Genomic DNA, 26,714 nt, shown 5'->3' on the forward strand with positions numbered 1-26,714 from the left:
AACAGATTGGACCGAGGAAGAGAAGGCACACAAGAGAAAGGGTAGTAGTGGTCCAATAGCTTTAGATAAGACGCAGAGAGGAAAGCTATGTCTTCACCGAGCCAAAACGTATTATGAAAATGTATACGTGGGAGAAGTCGACTGTGAACATGCTTTCAATATAGAGTACTATACTAAGGATTTCCTGAAGGGAATGCAAGTGATTCCAAATGTGTATTTTGTATGTGGAAGAAATGCTTACGTGAGACTACCTGACAACTGGTATGGATCATGTTACCTAGCAATTGTCTTCCCCAAAATATATCATGCACAAGACTTAGTGATCATCGAGGGCAAGACATCATCGAGGGGAAGGAGAGATGTAGGAGATGCAGAAATGGTTGGAGATGTCTTTGGAGCTATGTTCCCTCTTTTGGGAGTAATCCTTAATGATGTTAAAATTAGACGACTGGCAACAGTTGTCGACAGGTTGTCTGCCAGCACTGCTCAGTCCTTAATGCTGGTAGAAGGAGAGATGCAATCGATAAGGGCTATGGTTCTTCAGAACCGTCTTGCGTTAGATGTCCTACTAGCAAAGGAGGGCGGAGTCTGTAAGGCTTTGAAGGTCCAGGAATGTTGTACTTACATTCCAGACAATTCAAAGCCCCTTGAGAAAGTTATTAGGAACATAACTGATATTCACAAGGAGATCGAAGACTTGAGTAGAGAAAATGTCTGGGAAAAGGTGGGCCACGGAATGAGTGAAGTTGGAGGGTGGATCTCCACCTTAGGCAAAAGCTTTGTGTGGTATATACTAAAACCTATCATCATAATATTGATCTGTGGGATCATATTGTGGGGATTGGTGAGGGTATTCAAATGGTACAGAGCAAGAAGGTCAGAAAGAGCCCAAAGAGCGCAGCTGCAGAGATTGGCTGCCATACAAGATAATCAGTACAGGAGTCTGAGGGCTCTGGAAGCGCAGAGACAAATTATGCCAGCAATAACTGCAGTTTAAATGTTAGTGATGACCCCGAGAGGTCATCAAAGGGGGGAACTGAGAGAGCGCAAACTGATCTAAATGTATGAGTGCATCACACTTACCTGTAGAAAGCACAAGTCATGAGGAGAAATGCCATGAGTGCTAGTAGTATCTGCAATTATATTCTGAATGTATAGCTAATGTAGAGAATTAAGTAGAAGTGGAACTAATACAGAAATGTGTGACACTATATGATTTTATTGGATGTGATTATTCCTGAATCCATGTCGTGTAGCTGCTAAAATGTAAGATGGCATGTGGTAAAACGCAGAATGTGGTAGGCCTCAGGGCCAAAGCTAGAAGGTGTTTCTTTTCACGACATAGATTGCAATAATGTTTTGGCCATTGCATTAATGGGCCATGATTTATAGATGTGTTTACTGAATAATAGAATAAGAGTATTAACATGCTTTAATTAATGAAGAAGTTGAATGCTATAATCATTATGAGAAATATTGTAGGCCTGAATTGTTTTAACATTGATTTACACGTACATGTCTGGGCTGAGAAATGTTGCAAACCTTTTTGGAAGTCTATGAGAGTTGGGTTCTTGGCTGCAGATGTCTGTCTGCAAGGGAAAGGGAGGATCCGATTATAAATAATATGAATAGAGGTCTGTTCAGTAGACGGCCCAGACATGGAGGAGGGTTCTGGAATGTTTAAGGGGTATCAGCGGGCCGGAGAAGAGTCTGAGAAGCAAGGTCAACTCCAACGTATGAGGCCCAATACAAAGCAGCATGGAAAAAGCCAGAAGCTACACCACGTGAGGGGCGTCTCGCGAGGGGCGTCTCAAATGTTGTTGACTGTTTTGTATTAGGGACAGCACCCCTGGGTGGAGTTAGAGCAGATTCCTGAGGACCCTTTAGAGAGCGGATGGGTAGGCAGAGAGGGGTCATGACTGGAGAACTATAGGTTTTCATCAAGAGACTTAGAGTGAGTGACTTCCCTTGGGGGTCATTCACTGCTGACACCTTTGTTAGGTTGGGATTTGGTTAAGTAGGGATACCATCTAGAGCAGGGTAGGGACAGCCTAACCTGTGTGTTTTCCTCCAACTCAAATGAAGGAGAGATATGCGTCAATGCTGATAGCTTTATTATTCTTAGAACTTGTGTTAGTAATTTCCGTTGCTCGTCTGAGGGCTTTCAGAGAGCACATGTATGTAGTTGGACCTGTGTATCTCGTGAATCTCATTCTGAGATGCCTGTATTTGCAGCTTATCATATCTTTACAATAAACTTTTGAAAGCTAGAAGTTGTTTGTGATCTTTGGGAGCAGAGTCCTTTATTGGGTGAACTAACTTGCTAATGGATGCACTTTCTTCCTCAAAGACAGGCAACAAAGGTTCAGTCGACCAGATCGAGGTTTAGGTCAATAGTGATAAGGTATTGATCAAAATCTCGCCCTTCCAATTGCTTTGATTTGTCTTTCATTTCCTGAAGATATAGATCTTTGCTGTTGCTAATGAAGATATAATCCATTGTTTGCTGTGAATATGAAGCCTTACAATATCCTGCATGACACAGGTTAGGATCAATGCCATGGAAGGTGTTCTAGTTAAATTGCTCGTTTCTATTATGGTGTTCCACACTGAGGTCCAGAAAGTGTGTATGACTAGGCATAACCATAAAATGTGAAGCATGTTCCCCTGGAGTGAGCGACATTGCCAGCAGCTAGTGATGGGGTTGAGGTGCGCGTTATGAGGTTTTCCGGGCGGTCAATGCCAGTCGTAGAGAAGTAGGAAATAGCTACATTTCAGTCTGGCTGCCTTAATACTTTTATCATGGGTAAACATTCATTATGTCTGACCTGTCATCTGCTGCATATTCCCATTTTCATTAAAGAAAGATGCTTGTCAGTTTGGAGTATAGTTCGCCTATTAAGGTTTCATAAAGTCCCAACTGGGAAATACAGAAAGAGCTTTCCCGGTTCTTGTAAGAGATTGTATTCAATTGTTGCTATCCCCAATGTTGATTTCAATCCAGATCAAAATATGCTGGTCGCTGGGGATATGTTGTAAACTATCCCTCGGTTAACAGCTGATCTATTATTGCAAAATCATCAGATATTCAGTTAGTCCCCCGAAAAGGCTTATTATCAATCAGAAGATCAGCATCGTTCCAGATAAGAATCTTAGAGTGCAGGAATCTATCTGAAACAAGTTCTTTAAGTATGCGTCTTTAGGTGCATATTGTTTTGTGGATCAAAGGGTTATTTGGATCTAAAGTAGCCTTTTGTCTCCTGTAAATTATTAATGGTCCAGAGCAATTGTTTAATATGGGCTCCTCCATTGAGATCCACTCATGCCCTTCTGACTCTGAGGCAAAATCTTAAGCTATTTGCAATAAATGGTATGTTGTGCAATTAAAGATCTACGTTCAATAAGCGCAGTCCCCATGCATGAAGCTTCGTTGTTGCTATTGTAGGAGGCATGTTCCCCCATTTATATGAATTGTTTCTATGATAAATGCTGCAAAGCTGCGCTGGTGTATATTCAAAGTAATCATGTTAAAGATATAATTAAATCTGGGAGTAGCAATCGACTTCATAGTTTGAATTTCAACCCCATAAAGATAACTGAAACTGTTAGGTTGTCTTGAATTATGCAAGCAATGTCCCCACTCAGAAGGATTTCTAGATATTTAAGTTTGTGAGGAACCCACTAAAATGGCAAGCCACTGAGCGAGTTTCGATAGTCCAATCTGTCATAAGTATCGCCTGACATTCTATCCAATTTATTTTGTACCCAGAAAAGCCTAAGGATGTTAATGAAGATATAATCCATTGTTTGCTGTGAATATGAAGCCTTACAATATCCTTCTCCAGGTTCCGTCAGGACATAACTACTTACACTATTCAAAAATGTATTGTCCTGAGTGAACATACAGTCTTGGAGCTTTGAAAAAGCCCTGTGGGCGAAACGCGCGTCGGCTACTGCTGTGCCAACCTATACTTGACTCAAATAAAGCACACAAGAATTGATTGAAGAGTGTGATTGGAACACTTCTTTGAAGTTGAAATTTTAGGAACTTGGACCATATTTTGAAAAGACTCTTTCTTATATGTTTATTGAACCTGTATATTGATTGGAGTAAAGAAATAATGATTGGGTGTGCTCGGGTGTAGTGGTTTAAATCTTGGAAAACTTTTTCTTCATATTCTTCCTCTTGTTCATCTCCTTCTTCACCTACGACAGTGGGGTCTGATGCATCATCTGTAGAGGGTAAGACCTCTTCTGCATGAATTGAGGGACCTTGTCTAGAGGCCTTCTCAGCATCAGCCCTCTCTAGGAGTTCTATTAGGTGGGAAATGGTAGGGTTGGAACCTTGTTTCAATCTCCTTGAGGTACACACGTGTCTCATCTCTTGGAAGTTGAGCATTTCATATCTAGAGGGTGCCCTGGGAGGGTCACCTCTCACAGGAAGAGTCATACTTGGCTCACCTGTGGTAGACATGATTCTAGTGAGGTGTGGTGTGTGCACCTACATACACTATGTGTTTCCTACTAGAACCTCTCTAGGAGTTGTAGTCAGGGTGTGCTAGGCCCTTTGGTCTACAACAACTAAGTTCAGTAGAACTTATGTATTATAAGTCTTGTTATATGTACCTATGGTACCTAATGTGATCTTTCAAATGATATCTCAAAGATTACAATTGGTAAAACAACAGCAAGCTCAAATCCCAACCGCTGCACACCAATGTGAGAAGTTGGCCTGATATGTGATGTCCACTATTCTAGTGGGCACCCTGTATCAGTCCAAACAACCCTTATGGTGATGGTTGTAAAGTCAACCTTATAGACCAGCTATCCTAGTGGTAGCATGGACAAAAGCAGCCTTAGGCTAAACTCAAGAGGGCATGTGAAGCCAGCTGTTTTACCATATGCAATCCCTTTAATACCAAATGAAAGGACACCACACAGGTTATATATTCAAAATATATATGTATTTATTTCTAGATCAATCCTCTGAACTCTTTATAAGGGCAGAGGCACAAGCGCATAAAGCGCATAACAAGTAACTCAATATAACATACAATAAGTTGCACAATATGGATAGGCCCTGGTGGCCCGCTAAACTATATACTAAAATAGTGGTATAAGAACCACGTCACAAACAATTGAAAGGCCTAGGGCCTTGGGAATCGCTGGGGCTACACTGGACTAACAGTAGTTAGGAAGCAGGAGGCCCACGGGATGCGGGTGCAGAGTCTAAATGCACACGCGTGCACACATAGAAGTCAATGGGTGCGTAAAGTTAGAAAGTTAAAGATTTAGGAGACTTCCGACTTTGAAGATTGACTATCCTAGTGTCATAGTTTCAAGTGGTTAGTTCCTAGTCCAGTCGGGACCTAGCATACTAGAGAGGGAGGATTCCCAATGTGAGTCCCTGAAAATGTATCGATGGACTGGCAGCAGACCTCCATTACATTACTAACATTTAAAACACAAGACCTATTGGCTAAGCCAATGCTTGTTAATACTGTGATTGTTGTAAGCTTCCTCCAAAAGAACAAACACTAGGAAAATGTAAACTCTTACAGACCAATCAGTTTGCTAAATTCAGATTATAAAATAGTAACATTGTTGGCAAATACATTGAATCAGGTAGTGGGTTTATTGATAAATAAGGATCAAAACGGTTTTATAGCAGGAAGATGGTTATCTACTAACACACATTTAGTTGAAGCTCTAGATTTTCTTAACACCAAACTTATTCCAGCTCATATTTGTATCTTAGATGCCGAAAAAGCTTTTGATTTGGTTAACTCAGTCTGCCCCGGTCAACGCTGGCTGTTTTTTAAGGGCACATTATGAATTGTACGAGGGGTATGTGTCTGCCAAGATCTGACTTTGCCCCAGTCAACGCTGGGTGTGTTTATGACGGCACACTATGGATTGCACGAGTGTATGTGTTTGCCAAGATCTAACTCTGCCCCGGTCACCGCTGGGTGTTTTTTTGAGGGCAGGCTATGGGTTGTAGGAGGAGTATGTGTGTGCTAAGATGTGACTGAGCCCCGGTTATGAAAGAGCTAACACGTGATTGCTATAGTTTTGCAGCTGTTTGCAGAGGGAGGGGGGCGGTGTAAAAGGACGTATAATACAACAAAACGCAATTATGTATTGGTAATTACATGGCGGATGAAGACCATGGCGGATGAAGAATAGAGAGGAAAAATACAAGCAAGATAGGGACAGAAAGAAAGACAGTATAAATAAAGACAGACTTCGGAAAGTAAGGAGAAGAAAAAGACACATTAGAGGGTGTGAAAAAAATCTGATTTCCACGGCCAGAGCTGCGCTGTTTATTCACGATGACGATGATCGCCATGAGGTGACTGAGAGCAGAACCGCCGACAGGCTGGTGGAGGGAGCGGGCAGCGGTGACTGTTAAACGCAGGGATATTATTGGAGACGCAGTGCCAGATAGACGAGGCAATGGTGGGAATCGACCATAAACAAGGCCTAAGGCTGACGTTAGCCGTAGAGGGACAATTTATTCTAACATGCATCAAGGGGATACATCTGTGCGGGGACCGACAAATCCCACCGTATTGATGTAAAAAACGCATTGCACAAGCATATTTGTAAGCACATTAAAACAGGAACCGTCGACCTACTGATTGAGAAAAAAGAGAAGAGACTGGAGCAGACCAAATATTGAAAGAGGGGGAGATAAAAGTAAAATAAACGTAGGGAAACAAATGTATAAAATCTAGTGAAAGCAAGGAGTTTGAATAAAAGAGGAAGACGACACAGGGAAGGACAATCCAAGGAAGACCAATTGCGAACTGGGACAGGGGGGCATGCCCTAAAAGGACCAATGCTATTGGAAAGAGGGTCTGCTTTACAATAGATGGCCAATTAAAGAAAAAGGGAGGTAAGGAGCCAATACATAAGTGATCATTTCGCTGCAGTGAAGAGGCTGGATTATGTGGTGAGGCTCAACCAATTGGACAGCAGAGAAGGGACGCCGATACAAAGAGGACCAATAGGAAGTAGAACGGGAAGATTCAGCGAACACGCAGAGATTGGCGGTGTATTCTGTTTACCATTGCTCGTTGTAGTGATGAACGCTTCTCTAGATACATCTTAGGCATGTGACATTAAAGTATATCGACAAGGGAGTCAGGATGAGGAGGATTGGGAATACCCTTTTGGAAGGTGAGAGTGAATTCTGGATAGCAGTAAAGAGAATATGTATGACAGAAGAGGACTAAAAATAGGGTAGAATATTTTTTCCAATGGAAGATAAAATGGTGTGCAACAGAAAGGCTGGAGGTGGTGGGGACGATAAGTGAGGGGACACGGGGAGTCTGAGCGCGATATATGCAAGGAATAGATGATCCGAACGCGGAGAGACCCAGTCCAGTTAAATTGGGTCGCGTGCAGGGGTGAGCTATCAGTGATACAACAGGTGCAGTGGCACCGGGTCCCGAGGCTTATTGAGCGCACTGAGGAAAGGAGGGGGGGGGCATTTCCCTGTGTTGCACCGGGGTGCATGAGACCCTTGCTGCAGCACGAGTTAAGGGCAAGGCATGAATGTGGGAGGGAGAGTGCCAATTGTAGAGAGGGCCACGTGGAGGGAATGAGGGGAAAGCGTCAGAGAAGAGATGAGAGAAAACCCGAAGGGAAAGGTAGCGAAATAGAAGACGGAAGGTCTTGCGGAGAACGCAACGGAAGAGGCAAGGAAGAAGTACAGAAAATGGTGAAGACAGACGAAAATAACGAAAAGACAGAAATCGGCACTAGAAAGATGCTGGTAGGGGGGGCCAGCGAGAGGTGGCAAAGTATTAAAGGATAATATGGAAAACTACAGGGGGTAGTGGTACAATCACTTTTGAGTACAGAAAATGAGAGAATAAGCAAACCATCTGGCTGCAGAAGAGCTAAGAGAAACATGGGGCGAGCAAGAGAGCCTGAGAAACCGGCGGGTGGAAGATCCCCTTTAAGGAGCATAGGAAATACGAAAGTAAATGACACATTGGGATGAGTAAGAGAAACAGCAGGGATAAGATCACCTTTGAGTAGGGAAAGTGAAAGAATAAGTCAAACATCTGGGTAGGGAGGAGAAACGGCAGTGTGAGTAAGAGAAGCAGCAGAGGGTGAGATTGACAGGTTCGGGAGGGGGCATTAATGGGAGAACCTGGGTAGACACTGGAGAGAGGCACCGGGGAAGCTGAATAAACAGGTCAACAGGGAGAGATATAATTGAAAGAAGGGTAGAAAGCAATACAGAACGATGTACAGAGAGGGACACCCATAAGAAGAGAGGCAAAGGAAAGGTACAGAGTCAGAAAAAGAATGGGAGAGATGCAAGGAGCAGAGAGAAGAAAGGCAATCGAGCGTAGAGGCAGACATAAAGAGAGAGACCGAAGAAAATGCAGGAGGGGAGAAAGATGCATAGTGAAGTGAAGCAACGAAGAAGATTGGTATTGTGAATGGAGTAGAGTGAGAACAAAAGAAGGGGGATAAAAAACGAAAGAGATAAAAGAGGTGGACACAAGTTAAGAAAGCAATAGGTAGACACAAAGTACGAATGAGCGGAGGAGGTAGGCAGAACGGATACAATAAAGTAAGGACAGCGAAGGAGAGAGGGTTGGAGGAGCAAACGAGAAAGGCAGCAAAAGGGTAGAAATAGGTAGGTGCCTCAAAGGAGAGAAGAGATGTGTGGGTAGATAACAGATAGTGACGGGTCTATGGAAGAATCTGCTGGGTGGGCTTTAGCAGTGTATGGGTGACCATACAGAGGGGTGAGTGGACAATAGAGAGGAATAGGTGGCCAGCATAGAGAGGCAGGTACACTTGGACAGAGGTTTGGGGCAGTGAAATGGTATGGGTGGCTGCAAAAGAGGAATGGGTGGACAGCATAGAGAGATGGGTAGACTTGAAGAGAAGTCTGGGACAGTAGAGTGGTATGGGTGGATGCCAGAGAGGAACTGGTGGATGTTTTAAAGATATGAGTGGAAAGTAGAGAGGTCTGAGAACAGAAGAGAGGAATGGATGGACAGTAGAGAGAGGTGGGTGGACTATAGGGTAGGATAGGTGGACAGTAGAAATGGATGAGCTGGCTGTACAGTGGGTAGATGCACAGACCAAGAGGAGTAGGTGGACAGCATATAGAGATGGGTAGATAGAAGTGAAATCTGGGGAAAGCAAAGAGGGATGAGTGGACAGTGGGGATAGGTAGATGGACTTTAGCAATGGGTGGGCTAGCTGTCAGCGGGACGGGTGGATAATAGTAATAGAGAGGAGGCTGTAGCGAACAGAGGCTGGGCGACAGTAGAGTGTGATGGGTTGACAGTACAGGTAGGTGAACAGTAGAGGAGTATTGGGCAGGGGTGTGTAGATATGTATGTATGTAAAGAGGGGTGAGGAACAGCACGGAAAGGAGGGGTGGGGAGGAATGACGACAGGAAGATAAAGAGCATCCGGGCAAAAATAACAACAGCATGGGAAAGAGAAACAGCAAGGAGGGGGGATGACAAGCAACTACAGGAAATTGAAGACAAAAGCAGACAGAGAACTCCTGGGGGAGGGAAGAGACTGAAACAATAATAGGAGAAATACATAATAACAGCAGGGAGAGACATTAGGACAGAGTGATATAACCAGAAAGGAGAGAAAAGTGTGGGGGCGACAGATGGAAGCAGAGTGAGTGAAAGATATATTGAACAATAAAGGGTACCAGAAGAGGAGACACAGAGCAAGTGAGGGGCGCTAAAGGAATAGCAACAGCAGGACAGGGTGATTCAACAGAGAGGAGGGGTCGAGAAGCAGCAAAGGGAGGGTGTGAGAAACGGCTGAGCTAGGCAGCGCAGAGCGATGGGACGGAAGGGAAACTACAGTTACAGGAAAGACAGGAACAGCAGTGGAGTAGAGTTCACGGAATTTACATAGGATAGGGAAACAACAGTCTGAGGGGCGGGGAAAAGAAGGGAAAAGGTGAGTGAAGGTGTGGCGTAAAGGCTAGAAGAGTTGATTTTGGAACTGCGGAAACAGATCCGAGTCTCGGCATGGGGTCAACATCCTGTGATTCTGAGCAAATCACTTAATCTCCCCTTATCTACCAAAATGAATGTGTCCTTGCGTAATGTAACTGGTGCTTATGTAAAGCGCTACAGTACCTTCGGGATGAGTTCCTGACATAAAACAACTACAACAGAAAAATACGGGGGGTGGAGTAGAGGGAAAGGCGGAGAAACATAAGTGGGGGGAGAAAAAGGAGAGACAACAGGGAAAGACAAACAGAAGGGGGGGGCAGAAACCGCAAGCGGGAGAGCAACGGAAAGGAGAGAGAAAAACGAGATGGACATATGCACCTATTACCTTAGTGAGGTAATAGCGGGGAAGAGCAACAGTATAGGACGAGAGAAACCAGCAGTGAAAGAGACGCAAGGTGAGAGGGAGAAGCAGTAGGTGAAGAGAAGTACAGGGAACGGTAGGAAAGAGAAAACAAGAGCTGACGCAGAAGCCGGAATTAAAAAAAGAACAGTGGGGGGAAAAACGCAAGAGAAGCCCGGAAGTTGTGTGCGAAAGTGATCGCGATGCACTTAATGAGGCCAGCAGAGTGAAGAGATCTGTGGTGTGGGAGGGGGAGGGAATTGAAGTGCGGAGAGAGGCACACAAAGCATGCGCCCGCGCACATGCCCTCAAGCTCCATGGCAGCATTTTTTGAAGCCCTTACCAAAAGTCTCACCAGACCGGCGTATGCGCTCGGTCAGGCGAGACCTAAAAATGGGTTCTATCTCACATGGTAGTATGGGTACCCACAAATTCATAAATGTAGAAATAACCACTGCTCCTAAACTCCATATCTTGTGTCCATTTCAGAAATACATAGATTACTTTGATACCCCTTTTTATCTCTACATAATTCACCATATGAATTGGTCTATACTCAGTACCCAATGAAAAACCATTGTATAGTGCAGTTCAGTTGTTGGCTCTGGGTACCTCAGTTCATGGAGAACCTACAAGTCGTATATATCCTGGGGACCAGAAGGGTTTAGTGGAGGTAATGGTGTATTTCTTTTGTAAATCAGCAGAAGTTTCAGATGAAAATGTCACAAATGGCCATGTTTTCCTACTCGCTTTCAATAGTTCTTTATTTCAACAGTCAATTTCTTTGGGAAAATGTGAAGGATCTACACATGGCCCCTTGCTGAATTCGGAATTGTGTGCTGTTTGCAGAAATCTTTAGCTTCCATGGATTACCCATGGGTGTCACACCATGAAGGCCATTCAATGAATTTTTACTGGAAATGAAAATCTTGTCAAATGCAAAGTGTTTCAACAGAAAAACAATTAAAATGGCAGAACTCACTGATCGTTCTGACAGGAACTGGAAAAAATTAGAGCCCAAGTGCCATGAAAGGACAATGACTGTGCTGCCTGTTTAAACATGAAGTTCAACATGGACAGCTACTTACAGCTACCGCCTATCATCGGTCACCATTTTACATTAAATTGTGTAAAATATTCTTTTCAAAATAGCTTACTTAATGTTTGCTTTTATTTACAATTCCAACCAGCGTGATTTTCAAAGAAAAAACAAGCAAAATTATTTAAAACAATAAAGGTTTTACAGAGATCTTATCTCGAAAGTTAAATGTTTGAAAGGGGCCAACACATAGAAAATATATAGAGGTTAGGACGAACATGAAGAAACTATAAAGTAGAGGTGAGGTATTCCACTTTACTCTCCAGCCCACTGGCTTTTATCAACAGGGTGATCTCAGTGGAGCCCTAGCATCCCAACCCATTCTTCTCCAGCTCTCTTAAGAGAAACCATGGTGGTGCTACAGTGAATTTAGAAAAGATTATATGTTTAATTAACATCGATGAGACACAAATAATGTAAGTGTGCTATAGTTTCATAATGAAGCATTTTAGAGTTGACATCAATAGGCCTCCAATTTATTGCAGTGTCATGTATTGTACATTTTTAATTAGCTTTCTTGTATTATGTCTGCACACTAAGAGTTAAAATGTATTTCTGTAATTAATAAAACGTGTTTAAGTTAAAATAAGTAGGTTGCAAAACTAATTTACCCGGCTTGCCTAGTTGCATTGAAAATGTGCCTTTTAAACGTTGCACTGGTACAACGGTCATGATTTAGTGCAAACAGTGTTTTTACTTCATTATTAACTAGTGGAAACATGCTCTGTTCTGTTGGGATATTCATATTGCTGTAACAATTTACAAGCTCACTGCCTAAAGCTGGAAGAACATATATTTAATGTTGAAATGTTCACTTACAGAACTGTGGTTTACTAATATTTTGGAGCCGCTATAGTTTAGTAAGGCAGTGTTGGTTCCCTTTTGTATGTAGGCTAAAAGTCCTAATAGTTTGTTAAGTTTTGAAGGGTTTTTTAGAGTGAGCTTGTTTTACGTAGTGAAACTTTAGTATCAGTGCTTCCTAAAACACCAAGTAAAGTGTCTTTAATGTTTATGATCCTAATCAATTCAATTCATAATCTTTATTCGATCTATTTTTATAACAGATCATAAAAGCAACAGTTCATGAAATACATTTTACTATAATAGAGACAATAAAAACATTTAAGATCTTTTAAGATTTGTACACATTACAACCCTTGTGCCCTGCACAAAATGATAATGTTTAAACCATTTAAAAGACTAACACAATTTGCATGGGGTCTTTGACTTTTTTAGTTCCTTCTCTATTAAGAATCCAATTTTTGCAGCTATTTAAGTCAGCATATCCCAGTTTTTCCTCTTTCTCACACATGCCCATAAAAAACATGCTACAGAAAAGCAGACTAAGGGTTCAAAAGCGCCTTTAGAAAATATTGTGCCACCCTGCATTGCAAAAAATTATGGCGCCTTAACATCGGAAGAACAGATGCTTTTCCCTCAGTTTGATAACATTTACAACATAGACCTACATGTAAATCCATTTAGGGAGAGTGGTTGTCACAGGGGCAAGTCAGAATGTTTAAACTGCCTCACTGGAAAGGCCAACATCAGGGGGATATAATTCAGACGAAAACGCAACCATATGAATCTATGATGTGCATGGGTAATGCACGAGAGGTATGAGAATCCCACCCCATGTCTAGATGGAATAAGGGCATATGATCCTATTAAAATCTTTGTTTCCCTCACACTTTCGAATAACAAAAAAGTGCTTCATTTTTGCTTTCCCAACTCATGAATGTGTACGGTTTATTTACAAGTGTGTTGTGTGTTAAGTAAAAATGAAACCCTACAGCCTTTCTTTCCACACTTTATGTACCCCAGCAAGATTGTCACATAGTTCACTTTATTTTTCTACCTATGACTGCAAAGTGAGAGGAGTTTGTAAACACCACTCCTCGTTTTCAAAAACATAAGCAACAGAAGACTTGGGCTGACATTTGACCTCTGTCTTTGACAGCAAACGTGGCAAGAAATATACAGAATTTAAAGCCATCTTTATTTGCTGCTTGAACTTTCACGACCCACCAGAAGGTCGTAACCCATAGTTTTTGAAAATAGTTCTAAATGATGACTGGCTTGCAGTGTTGCAGTTTTAGGTGTACAACACTTAGTGACACTTCACACCATGGTTGAGGCTTGGACCTTTGCTGCTAAAATATTATAAAAGTTGTTGTATATGGGCTATGTGTCAGTCCCTCTCTCATAGATACAGACTCCATGACAGTCTTCTTAGTGAATTAAAACTTAGAGGGCTTCCATGATTCTCTACTGCCTTTCCAACGAGCAGGCACTATGACTATTTGCCACTTGATTTATTAGCTGCCTTGTGCTAGGCAATATTTGTTCTGGCTATTCACTAGAATGTGGTTCAGCAGCGACTGCCTATGCTGATTCACATTATTTTGCACTCTGAAATGAATTCACTAGCCATTGGATTTTGCATTGTGTAGTAATTTCTAAATTTATTGTAAATAAACCTTCATTGTTTTGTACTTGAACCTTGTTCTGTGTGGGTTTTTCAGTGTGAATTTCCATTTCCTGTGTGGATTTCCCTATGAGGGTTCCCTGGGTTTTCTTTTCATTTATGTATGGCAAAAAGTGTCGATAGAGGTCAGGATATGGTCTTCGAATTTCAACTGAGACAGCATAATAGTCTCTGCCCACCCAATTTAACAAGTCTTTCCTACCACCTTAGAGAGCATGGAGGTTAGGGTAGTCCAAGATATTCCGCATTGTTCAACATCCAATTCTGACTTCATACAGCATTGGGGTCAGCAAAGTGTCACAGTTCTCACATCGCATACTTCGTTATAAACCGGTCAACCTCACCTCAGTCAGCATTGTTGTCAAGGAAGGTTGCCAGTGGTATTTGCCCTGGTAGCAGGGTGGTGTTTTCCACAAACCCTCACTCTTGGACGCTGCAGTGGTACCTGAGGATACAGCTGGTTGTGTCAAAGGTCGAACACCACAATCAGGTGGTTTCCTGGTGAATTACAAAAACAATTATTTATTATGGTGTATGTGTCTGAGAGAAAGCAAGAGAGAGAGTGAAATAGAGACAGATCATATTATGCGCATATTTCCAAACACTTTACAGATTTGTAGTTGTTGAAGTAAGTTGGGAAGCAGGTGCCCTGATAAATCAGTTGAGTAGGGAATAGGCAATTCACTATTGTGGCGGACTAGCGTGAAGTGAATTTTAAAGTTTTCTAGCTTTCTTGGCCTGAAAGCTGTGATTCTCTTAACAGCATGGAGGCGAGAATTATGCTTTCTTTATTTTAATATTTCACAGCACCTCATTATCAAAGGAAAGCAAACACAACCATAATAACCACCAAAATGTATAAAATGGTCATAAGATACCTTTCAACAAATTATCCATAAGGATACTGACGTCATAGAGGCTCTATGCACAACATTGGACACTTTTCTTAATGCTTAATCATTTAGGAATCGTATGGGTTATGTTACAAAATTAGTATACTAGACCACAATGCTGTAACCCTCTACAAAAACATTTTATCCCCGTACTCTATATGTCAGAGAGCCCACCTTTCAATACCACAAAATCATATAACGTGGAACAAGAAGCAAGCAACGATTCAGTAATAACAATGATCAATCATAGAAAATCCCCAAAGGACTCAACATTTAACAAGCATTGGCATAGCCAATAGGTCTCGCCTTTGGGACCTTTTAAGTATTTAGTTATGCAGCACAATATCCTTGGTGCAACAACATCAACTGTTGTATGGCTAAACACTTATAAGGTCCACGTGGATCCCCCATCCACTGGATGGGATCGAACTGAAAAAGCCCAGCTAAATAAACTGAAAGAAATTATAAAAAATAAATACATAACATAGATAATACCCAGTTATATAGGGATCCCTATCTGGGGGGCAATGAAGGTTACAAACAAGGGGAAACATGCATCACGTCATTTCCATTGAGGCATGAAGGATGCAGAAAGAGACGAGAGTAAAATGAATCAAACATATTAGCAATGTAAATGTATGCACAAACATTATTGCAAGTCATGAACATGTTCCTCCCCCACAAGTTACAATTCATAAAAAGATAACTGACACCAAAGTAATACGTTTATGAAATCTGAAGATTTTAGGTGAAGGACCCTGATTAACACAAGTGAAAAACATTTATATCCGATTTCCAAATATCTGAAAGTAAAGCTACTGATTCAGCTATTAGAAACCTTGTGTAATCCCTTCCTTTCTTGATGAGGAAAAGCATGAAAAGCGTAAAGCTGTTGATTGGATATGCCAATGCAGTAAGGTATGTGAGAGAAAAAACTACGGAAGCCTAGCTGTACATGTTTCAGAGGCTGGGCTATGATGTTTTAACTGTTTTAACAATTATGAGCTCTTTATGCAAAAATAACTTGTTCCCTGAAACACGGCCCAACATGCTATTTTAAAGATGCACTGCAAGTACTATTTTGAAACTGATTGAAGCAGCTGAACAACTAAAACCATATTCAATTAAAACACCAATGCTAATTACAATCAACCATATTCAATTAAAACACCAATGCTAATTACAATCAGGGATCGCTGCGCACAAAACTGAACCTGACCGAAAACTTGTCTTGCAAACATATGCGTCATCACATGAAGGGAAAACACGCCATTGGTGAAAGATCGATTTAGTCTACAGTGTTCATTTTCATTTTTTGGAAGAATGCAAATTAACCTCTTAGTCACATACCCAGAATAATACTTTAAGCCGTAAAGGTCAAAAGATCTTTTGCATGCTGCCAATGGTCTTGACAAGAATATTAATAGCACTCATGCACAAAAACAGAAGCATTCACTTAGATTTTTAGAACTCCAGCGACTGTTCGTTTTCAGCCTAATACACAGGCCCTGTACGTAGACATATCCTCAAAGCAGCATTTTCTATCATAGAAACTACAGTCAAAGTGCTACAGAGATTAAGTTACGTTCTGTTGATGGAAAATGACTTGATACTTAAAAAACAAAATCTTCTCATGCAAAAAGTTGATTTTAAAAAGTGGGATTATGACAAACCTACACCATTGTGGCGACAGGTTTTAAGTTATTGCCAAAGGAAAATACGTCTCACTTTTCAGACCTATTCGCTTTTCAAATGGTTTAAGCCATGCTGCAGCATAGCATCAATGTTGGTGTGCAGCATGGCTGCTGCTAATAAGCAGGAAAAAAGGCCTAGTACGCAGTCAGCTGCTCCAATTTCTAGGCGCAAACAGAAGCATGTGCGCGCTTACAAGATGACGGAAGCTTTCTTTTCTTTGAGTTTACAGATGCGAGTTGGGTTGGTAAACAATACAAGGAACGCGCGTGAGAGAGAGGGGGAGCAGAAGGTGAGCCCGGGAGTGGTGCGTGCGTGTGCGCGCAGTCTGCTCATTTTCAAAGCACTGCACTCGTGCTTGTGGCACGCCCCTGCTCGCTTCCGCAAGGTGGATGCCCTCACCAGCAAGAGTGTGTGCTTGAAAATGAGCAGGGCGACAGCTGAAGGCCCTCCTATGCAGCACATGTGCGGTGCGTAGGCGAGACCTAAAAACAGGAGTCAGCCAAGAAGGTATGTCAGAAAAACACTCTCTCTATTGACGAGGCCTGACACTAATCCCTTTAACAATTTCCCGTAATCAAACAATCTGAAATGCAAACTAATGTACTGCAGCTCAGCTTGTGAAAATTATTTAGCCAAGTCTGCACCTGTGAATTGTCCTGCCATAATCGACCCATTAGTCCAACATGATTTCAAAATCCTCTTCCTAACAGAAACCAAGCTTTCTCACATGGCACTCCCTCTCCTTGACCTAATGGACCCTTGGGCCACAATTTTCTACGAAAGGATAAGAGAAAATTAAAGGTGGAGTAACAACAATACTTAAAGAGCACATTCTTTGCACACATACTTAAGCCCTCATCACTAGCTCATTTGAATGCTTATAGTTAAATAGCCAAGTCTTTAAACACCCCCCACATACACCTTTTGCCTGGTTTTTGAAGCAACTTTGACTGAGGTGTACTGAATGCCTTCTAACCAGGTTTCCAGTGCCAGTGTTCTTTCCCTAACAACTGTACCACAATTGGCAGAACTTTAGCAACGCCTGTTAAGACACTAGTAAATGGTACCCCTGGTACCTAGGGCATTGGGACTGAAGAGGGTTGACTAGGGCTGCCGCCCAAACTGTGCCACCCTAGGGAGCCCTCACCAAGATCATGCACAATGCCACTGCAGGCTGCGTGTCTTGGTGCAGAGAAAACTTAAGTCGACATGGCACAACCCCTGTGTGCCATGCCCACAGACACTGCAAGAGGTATAGGTAAGTCACCCCTACAGCAGGCCTTACTGCACTAAGGCAGGGTGCACTATATCATATGTGTGGTCATATCTGCCTGAGCAGATAAGACCCTACAATATCTAAGTCCATTCTTGGATACTGTAAGTGTGTAGGGAGGCCATAGAGAGTACCTGGGGTGGATACCTGTCATTAAACGTTCCCCAGCACCATGATGGCTTTACTGTACCTAGGGATGCTTGGTACCAAACATCTCGTCTTAATAAATCCACACTGATGCCAGTGTTGGATTTATTAATAAATGCACACCGGCTGCACCTTAGAGGTGCACCCTGAAAACCTACCATACACTAGTGTGGCCTCTAACTAGTCTTGGCCATCCTGCCACCACCAGACATATTTCTGACCTTATGAGGTGAGAGCCTACACTCCCAGAGGCCGGGAACAATGTTTGCTCTGGGCAGAGTTGGTTCACACCTCAGCCAGGTCAGAATGGCCTTCCAAGGCTGGAAGCTTCAAAGGTGATGCTGCCTTTGAAATTCAACCCAGGCATCTCCAGCTAGTGGAGGATGCCAGCAACCTGACCTGCTCCACTTTTGGTGGGAGAACAGGTGGGAAAATTAGTTATTTTAGGAGGTGGACCCACATTTAGCCAGCACCCCCTTAAAGTGGAGCAGGTGATATGGACCTCACTTTTCCAATTCCTCCATCTTGGGATGGAGAGAATAAGCCATCAGGGTCATGGTTGTGCCCCTTCCCACAGGGTGGTAACATAGAGGGTGTAGACACTCTAAAGGAAGGTAGCCCATTTTCTACTACCTGTCATCCCCTTTAACGTCCCTAAATGTAGTATTTAGGTGGCACCCCAAGACCCTGAAGAAAACAGATTACTTTAGTTTTCCGGTATAGGAAACTTTCATAGATTCACATTCTTGAATCATTACCTGTCATCGAGGTGGTGTTTTGAATGTGGCTTCTCACCAATAAGCCACACCCAATTACTGCACTCCCACCTGGGAGGCAGATATATAACATTACATCTTTGAATAATATACACTTTTAAGCATGTCTTACCACCCCTGGCACAGCAAGACTGCAACACAAAACAAACAGCAGCTTTTGAAAAGGAGTTTTATTTAACAAAACGCAAAGACTATCACTTTTAGAATAAGGCTTGGGCTTTATTACATAATACTCTCTAAACAAAGGCTGTCTCAGGTACCAAATGCATTAGATTCAAATATATGTAGCAAACTTATAATCTAAAGGCATGAATCAATAACTGAGCAAACTATAGTACTGATTAATAAACAAGCAATAACTGATATAAGATAAGATACACTGGACGTCCTGCAAGAGATCAGAAAGATATATATACAGAGTAGAGGATCACTCTGGATGTGCACCTCCCACACCACAAAGAAAACAACTCAAACGATCACAGCCACTGGCTCACATCACAATGGCAATAATCACAAAACTCAGTACATCACCTGATGCATACACTGCTCACTTCTGGCCGGGCGAAGTCTTCACACAGCGAGGGATCAGAGCTCAGCAATCAGGGTTCAATCCGAGATAGACACGTCTGCCCTCACTCGGAATCCAAACTCCCAAACTTCCACCAGACCAGTGGAGGCTCCCCCTTTTAAGTGAAAACGTTGGTCAAAGCTTCTAGCAAGCCTCGCCTCCTTTTCCCATCAGATTCCGTACCACTCCGTGCCCAGGACACAGCATTGGTTGATCAGGCCTTTGCTATGACTTCGAGAAGGAGCCTGTGCATTCCTCTGATAAGAACCGGTTTCTACTAGCACACGGAGTGCAGAAAACAAATGAAAGCAAAACATACCCTCTTCAGCTCTGCAGCTTCGTGCAGGACAGAAAGGCCCAAAGCAAGATGGAATTGAAAACCAATATGACATGAGAGCGTGTCAACGGCAATAGTCAGCACTGCCATAAAGCAAGGTAAAGTCAGAAAACAGAATGGTCAAAGCCAATAGTAAGAACTCATAATTCTCACCAATGACACATTCCTGCACAACTGAACACCTTCAAATACACATCCCACACGCTCTGCTCTTGGCAAGACTGTTCCACTCCGTAACAGCTCCTACTGAAAGACAGCAAGATTAGAGAACAGAAGAGAAGCAGGCAATTGCAGGGCCATCCTACATTAAGGAACACACTAAAATAAATTAAAATGGTGGTGGTGAGTGTCATCACAGAGTGCCAAAATCACAGTGGCTCATTTATTACAGATGGGAGTACCCGGTATATAAAAATAGAAATGAAAAAAAATAGAGTGGAGAAGTGTGGCTCACTGGTTAGAAGCGGCAGACCCTGAAGCAGAGGTCAGGCCCGGGACCAGGGTTCAATTCCCGACGTGGCAGGGTCTTGGGCTCAATGTCCGCGGACTCGATAATTCTCGCCTCGGTGCCTACTCTAATCACGGGTCCCACTCTGCAACTCTGGGCAATAGCTTGCTTAATCTCCACAACGGCCCCAGCAGCGCTGGGATGCCCGGCTTCACCTTGGGGGTGCCCTGGAGGGGGCATCTCACAGGGAAAGCTGTCATATAGCTACTGTATATCTTTATAATGCGTTAAGTTAGCATAGGCTCATTACATGTTTAAACGCCATTTTTTCCTTTTGCTGCTTCTGCACACGACACTTAATTGTTGATTTAGCTTTCAACCTAGTAGTTCGTTGTGGTTTACATGAGAATAATATGTTATTACTCTAATATCAGCTTTGCTTAATAAACTATGTCTGTACAGAGAGTGCTGAAGCTTCAGGAATAACACGATACAGAATTGTTATGAGGTTTGATCTTCACGCGTTCATAGACATAACATAAGTGCAGCTTCTGCCAACTTTGGGCTTTAGGCGGGTTTTATATTGCTTTGCTTGAAGCACAAACACACACTTGATGCTGTTCGCATGCAGAGAGAGCTGGTGTATGCTGATGTGATCTCTTCATTCTAGGATCCTGAGGTATGGGCCCGCCCTGCTAAAACCCAAAGAGACCTTCTTAGCTATTAATATAATATGTGTGTTAGGGAGGGTGAGAAATAAGTGTTGTTAACCCTTATTCATTACAGCATGTTAACATGCTGTCACCATTTGCTTTCTATCGACTAGTAACTATGCTGATACCTTTGCTTCTGATAATATGTTTCCTTGTATTATCTAAGATACTGCGCCTGAGAAGACGGCATTAGTAAATAAATATTTCAAATGTGCACGTGTCCTCATTTACTCCACGTTCTGGTTTGAAATGATTGTATAACGAAAGAGTGCTCATGTGTTCCACGTAACCTGAGGTATTGTAAGCTCATGTTCTGGTTTGTCTAAACATTGGGAGTTTGTTATGACCAATGAGACACTGTAGCTAGCTCGGTAAGGGGTTTGTTGGGTACTAAGGTGAGTTTTGGGTCACCCTAATTCGCTGAGGTTCCAATCCTCTGTGCACAGTTCTGTGGGAGAACAGAAACCCTGCTACATGGCGCCCATACGTTGGTGGACTTATATCATGACACTCGAGTAGTATATCGTTCAAACCTTAACCCCTTCGCTGTCGTTTCCGGAAAACGGTGGTGTCGGTGAAACCTACCTATTTTTTGAAATAGGTCTTTTCAAGCTTGATTCTATCTAAAACGGTTTCTTTGAATTACTACCCAGTTGTGCTACAAAGTTTCCTTTGTTTTTTCAGTTATTCCGGTGCAATCATGGCGCAGGCTGTGGCCATCCCGCAGCATAGTCGCATTGCGGTGCGCAACCATTTACAGGCTTACCAAGTCCCGTTAGATGGCTTGGCTGTAATTTTGGTGGTGTGTGCAGATCCGGCGTACCCTTTCGAACTGTTTTATTCGTGGGTAACGTTTCCGGGAGTGGACGCAAATTCTGGTGTGTTCCACACCTACACACCCTCACCTGTACCGGCTGAATATACACCGTACAGGGCACTGGAAATACCTATTGATCATTGGCAGCATCGCGTTTGGTTTGATGGCGCCCTACCCCACCCTTTGTCCGCTGCGAGGTTGGGTCCATTGTCCATTCCAGGCACAAATTGGCCTGCATTGGGTGGATTCACCCCGCACCCGAATCACGGCGCTTGTCCCTTAGCGGATATTCGCAGACTACATGTTGTCTCGATTGCCGTGATTCGTGCATTAGTGCAATACATAGGTCGTCATCTCCCGGGAGGTCCCCCGGGGGGTCCGGCCGTTCAAACGGAACATGGCGGTTTAAGACTCAATCCGGTTATGGTCAATTCGGTTTTTGGTAAGCGACCCGATGATAAAGATGATTTCCCTTGCTGGCTTGCCGAGAAATTTGACCAACTGGAGGCTGTGTTTCCGAATTCTACTCCTGCTGATAAACATAGAATGTTGACGATTACTTTGCCTAAGGATTTAACTCCTGAACTCGTTGACTGTGAAAGTTGGGGGAAAACTTTTGCGGCCGTTTATACGAGGTGTTTCGGCACCCCGTCTATGTCCGTACTGCCTACGATCGTTAAATGTGTTCAGGATGATCACGGACCGGAAGCAGCGGTTGAATTGGGTATGCGCCTGTGTGGTTCTTTTGAGATTGTCAGCGATCTCATCCTCTCCAATATAAAGGGAGATGCGGTGAACTTTCAGGTGTCGAATGCTTTGGCTGCTCTACCCGATGCCGAAAAACCCCGACAGTTAGCGAAGATTGTTGTGGCCGCATATAAAACTATAGGTCGCACAAGTAAAGGTCTGAAATATTTTCCTATCAAGGAGAAAAAACAACCACAGGGGCAGTCTGCTACAGCAGATGTCCAGCCCAAGTCCAATAAACAGAATTGGCCTAAAAAACAGAAACAAGGGAAGCAACAACAGCAGACTCAGGATTCTTATCCTGCGCCACAAATTCCTGCGCCGACAGAGAGAGTTTATGATTTGCGCGATCGCGTGATGATTAAATCACCTGATCGATTTCAGGTTTCTGATCAACGCTCTCCTCGTTCCTTACAGGACTCATCGGCCCCGAAGACCGGTGGAGGAGGAGGCGGTAGGGGACGTGGTGGCCAACAAGGACGTGGCCAGTCCCGCCAGACAGACGGCGCAGCGAAGCAGGAGGATTCTACGCCAAAGAGACCGCAGTTTGCGAAAAAGAAAGTTGCGGCCTTAACAGCGCATCGATATGCCACAGATAGTGAGAACGCGGCTTCGGAATCTGACGTGGGCTCTGACCTTGCTGGACAGCGCGGCGGAGATTACCATAGTGAGAGAGGCGCTGCGTCCACTACTGAGGGTGACAGCGACTGATGTCTACGTTGTAATAGAAACAGCCGATACGAGACTTGCTCCCCCTGATAGACTCTATGAAATTGTCCTGTTAATAGAAGGTGACATACAGCGTACCATCAAAGGGGTATTTTGGGAAAATCTTTCTTCTACGTATGATATTTTGCTTTCGGAGGCTGACTGGCCCCCACCTTTTGTGCTCGCGGCGCCGGGAGGGGAGGAGGTGACCCTCCCCAGTTTCGCGAACACTGTCTCGAAAGAGCATGCGCAGCATTTTGCAGAAGAGTGGGCTCGGGCTCTCGCACCGGCTCTGTACCGTAACCAATGTGGTTGGGATAAATTGTCCCCATGCCACGAAATTCCCTTGCGGTCTCAGCAGCAGCCTCAACCTCAATATCCCATTCGGCGTGAGGCAAAAGCTTCTGTCGCGGAAATCCTTGAACAATTGGAATATCAAGGAGTTATTGAAACGTGTGTGTCACCGATGAATAATCCTCTTTTTACTGTGACCAAGCCTGACGGATCATATCGTTTGGTATTGGATTACCGGCATTTGAACTCGCATTGCCGTAACTGTGCAGTACAGAATACTCATGGCTCTGCCCTAGTGGATAGTCTAGTACGTAAGCGTTTTAAAACAACGCTTGACATATCCAACGGTTTCTATGCCCACAGATTGGACAGCTTTAGCTCCCAATGGACCAGTTTTACATGCGCTGGGGTCCAAAAACAATTCCGGCGTCTCCCAATGGGCTATAAGAATAGTCCTGGTATATTTACCGCTCGCATCGTCTCTCTTTTGGAGAGGATCGACCCAGATGCTTGTTCGTATGTGGATGACATATATCTCACAGACGACGAAATTTGGGAGCATCTGTGTCGTGTAAATTCAATCATTTGTAACTTTGCAGACATGGGTTACAAATTTAACTTTGCAAAATCGCACATTGCCGAGTACACAGTGTTGTTCCTGGGCTATGAGCTCAACAATGAAGGTAGAGGTTTGGCACCTCACTTCTTGGAGAAATGCGCACAGTTGCGCGCTCCTACAACACTGAAAAAATTACAGTCTTTACTGGGTTTTCTGAATTTCGGGAGGACATACATTCCGGAATATGCCCAGCGTATCAGGCCTTTGTATGCTTTGATACAACACCCTGTCCTCATTTGGAGGCAGTCACGAAAGCCAGTGTACCGAATTCAAAAGCCTTGCACCCTCGGTGGATTCAGTGGGCTGCGTCCTTGACGTCCACGGATGTCACGTTTATTTTTGACGCCTCGTTGCGGTCGCAAGAGTACTTGCAGTATGAGTTTGTTCATCCTGCTCCTCTAGCTATGCGACCTTTGGAGGACTTCCATTGCATCATTTACACTGATGGTTCGGCGCAGGTTGCGCATGGCTCTAAACATGCCTACGTTTCCGCATGCGCCATTGTGGTCGGTGCTATGTTGAACGATGAGTTCATATCCAGGGAAGTGCACACGCTGCCACTGGGAGATGGCACCGCACAATTGGCAGAGCTTCGTGCTCTCTTACTAGCGTTGGAGTACGCTGATCCTAGTGTTACTACTCTTATTGTGAGTGATTCTTTCTACTGTGTCCAGTCTTACAATGAAAACTTGTTCTTTTGGATTCACAATGACTTTCGTGATTCCAAGGGTAGCACAATAAAACATAAGATGATCTGGGTTCGAGTGGCGGAGCTTAAGGCTACGTTGCCGCTCGTTTTTGTAATTCATACTCTTGGCCACCAGCGTGTTGGAGTCCACGCTGTCGGAAACTCGCTTGCTGATGAAGCAGCGAAATCAGCGGTGTCTACATACTTGGTTGCAGCAGTTACTCGGTCCAAAACTAAGATTGATAGTGACATCTTGGCGGCTGTTGCTGCCAATGAGAAGGGAGGTAAACATCCTACGGGGTTCCCTTCGAAGTACACATACCACTTAAGTCCCGAAAAGGTTCCTTTTGTGAAAATTCCTAATGTTGGGGAACGTTTGATTCCCAACTCGGATCGCAGGGCTGACTTGATTGCAGCGGCTCATGAAGGTGTGGCGTCTGCGCATGCGGGCGTCTCGGCCACTGTAACGTTTCTGGTGGCGGGGACTGTACAAACAGACGCGTGATTATGTCCTTCTTTGTGACATTTGTCAGCAGATTAAACCTTCGACTGCTGCGCGTCCGCCACAGACACAGTTGTACATTTCTAATAAACCGCTAGGTTGTGTTTATTTAGATCACTGCGGTCCTTTTTCCTCTGATACGGCGTATAAGTACATCTTAGTAGCAGTTGATTCATGCACACGCTTTGTGTGGGTCTGGCCCCATCGCAGCGCTGATTCACGGACTGTCATTAGAGATTTGCGCATCTTTGTAGGGATTTTTGCCTGTGGTACCTTCCATTCGGATCAGGGTCCGGCTTTCGCCTCTAAGGCGTATAAGGATGCCATGACTTCGATGGGGGTCCAAGTCAAGTTTTCGTCTCCCTACAGACCTGAGGGTAATAGTGTAGTGGAGCGAATGAACCGTGATTTAAAGCAATCTTTGACAGCTCGAGTTATAGGCACTGGCAGAAACTGGCTGACCCACCTCAATGGCGTGCAGCGTGCTCTTAATAATCTCCCTAGAAGGTCTCTGGGTGGGCGGACCCCATACGAAATGCTCTTTGGCATCAAGATGTACGTCCCTGACCTTGACGGTCTAGACTGCGTGGCTCGCGCCACAACCTTTGACGTAGATGAACATTGTGCTGTTTTACAGGATCTACAAAAGACCAGAGACGGTCTTGCAAAGGAACACTTGCCCTCCACACTCGATGCTGCGTTGCAGATCCCGGTACTCGGCTGGCTACCCCAAGTTGGAGAACTGGTTCGAGAGAAGATCGACAACAAGAAAGAATTTGGTCCTTCCTATCGAGCTCCGGTTCCAGTGCTTGGAGTGAAGGGCACAAGAACAGTCATTTTACCACCACTTCCTGGTCGTAAGGAAAACAGGTTTATCTGAATTGACAATGTCAAGATACACAGAGTGGCCGATTCTTCTTAGCATGACACCGGCTGTTTCCTGTCCTTCCATTGTGAGAAATTCAGTTTTGCCCACTGCTTCTAATCATGAAACCGAAGTGGCAATCGAGTTGCCTGCTATTTCCAGTCCTTTATTAAGTACTTTGCCCGGTACAGACCTTGCTGAAATAGACTATACTTACCCCACTGACTTGTCCATGCCTGACCTGCAAGCCCGTTTGGCCACAGAATCCAGATTTTCATTTGACACTGTTTCCAATGCCTCGAAGAAACCCTCACGTTTTGCAGTTTATGCCAGCTTGTTTAAAAAACATTTTTTGATTCCACCTTGGACATATATTTGGCTGGTGCTTTTTTCAATTTACCTTTTTATGTCTATTGGGTTTGTGTTTTATTTTTTCCGACTTATGAATGGACACTATGTCGAAGAAAGAACATGCATTCGACATCTAAATGGAACTTTGGCCCCCCTTTCCTCATCGCATTCTGCACACAGATTGAAAAGAGACTTGACATTTGTTAACATCACTGCTTGGGCCTGTCCTTGATGGGATAGTGTGGGATGCCGTTAGGTTTCAAATTCATGGCCCTACCGAGGTTGTTAATGTCCCCAATGTGCTTAGAGTTAACATGGGGGATG

The 26,714-nt window shown here is 43.7% G+C and overlaps 1 protein-coding gene across 3 annotated transcripts in view; it reads right to left on the reverse strand.

The window, feature by feature from the left end:
- TMEM219 (transmembrane protein 219) overlaps nt 1–26,714 on the reverse strand; it is a 1,079,108-nt gene that overhangs the window by 415,433 nt on the left and 636,961 nt on the right. For all 3 annotated transcript variants that reach the window (XR_013598586.1, XM_078652410.1, XM_078652409.1), the window contains exon 5: nt 14,294–14,447. Coding sequence is in view for 2 of the 3 variants with exons in the window: in XM_078652410.1 (XP_078508536.1) it covers nt 14,294–14,447 (154 nt within the window). In the remaining variant the exon portion in view is untranslated. The remainder of the gene's footprint in view (nt 1–14,293; nt 14,448–26,714) is intronic.

This window comes from Lissotriton helveticus, chromosome 7, assembly GCF_964261635.1.
Source record: "Lissotriton helveticus chromosome 7, aLisHel1.1, whole genome shotgun sequence".
NCBI classification, from domain to species: domain Eukaryota; kingdom Metazoa; phylum Chordata; class Amphibia; order Caudata; family Salamandridae; genus Lissotriton; species Lissotriton helveticus.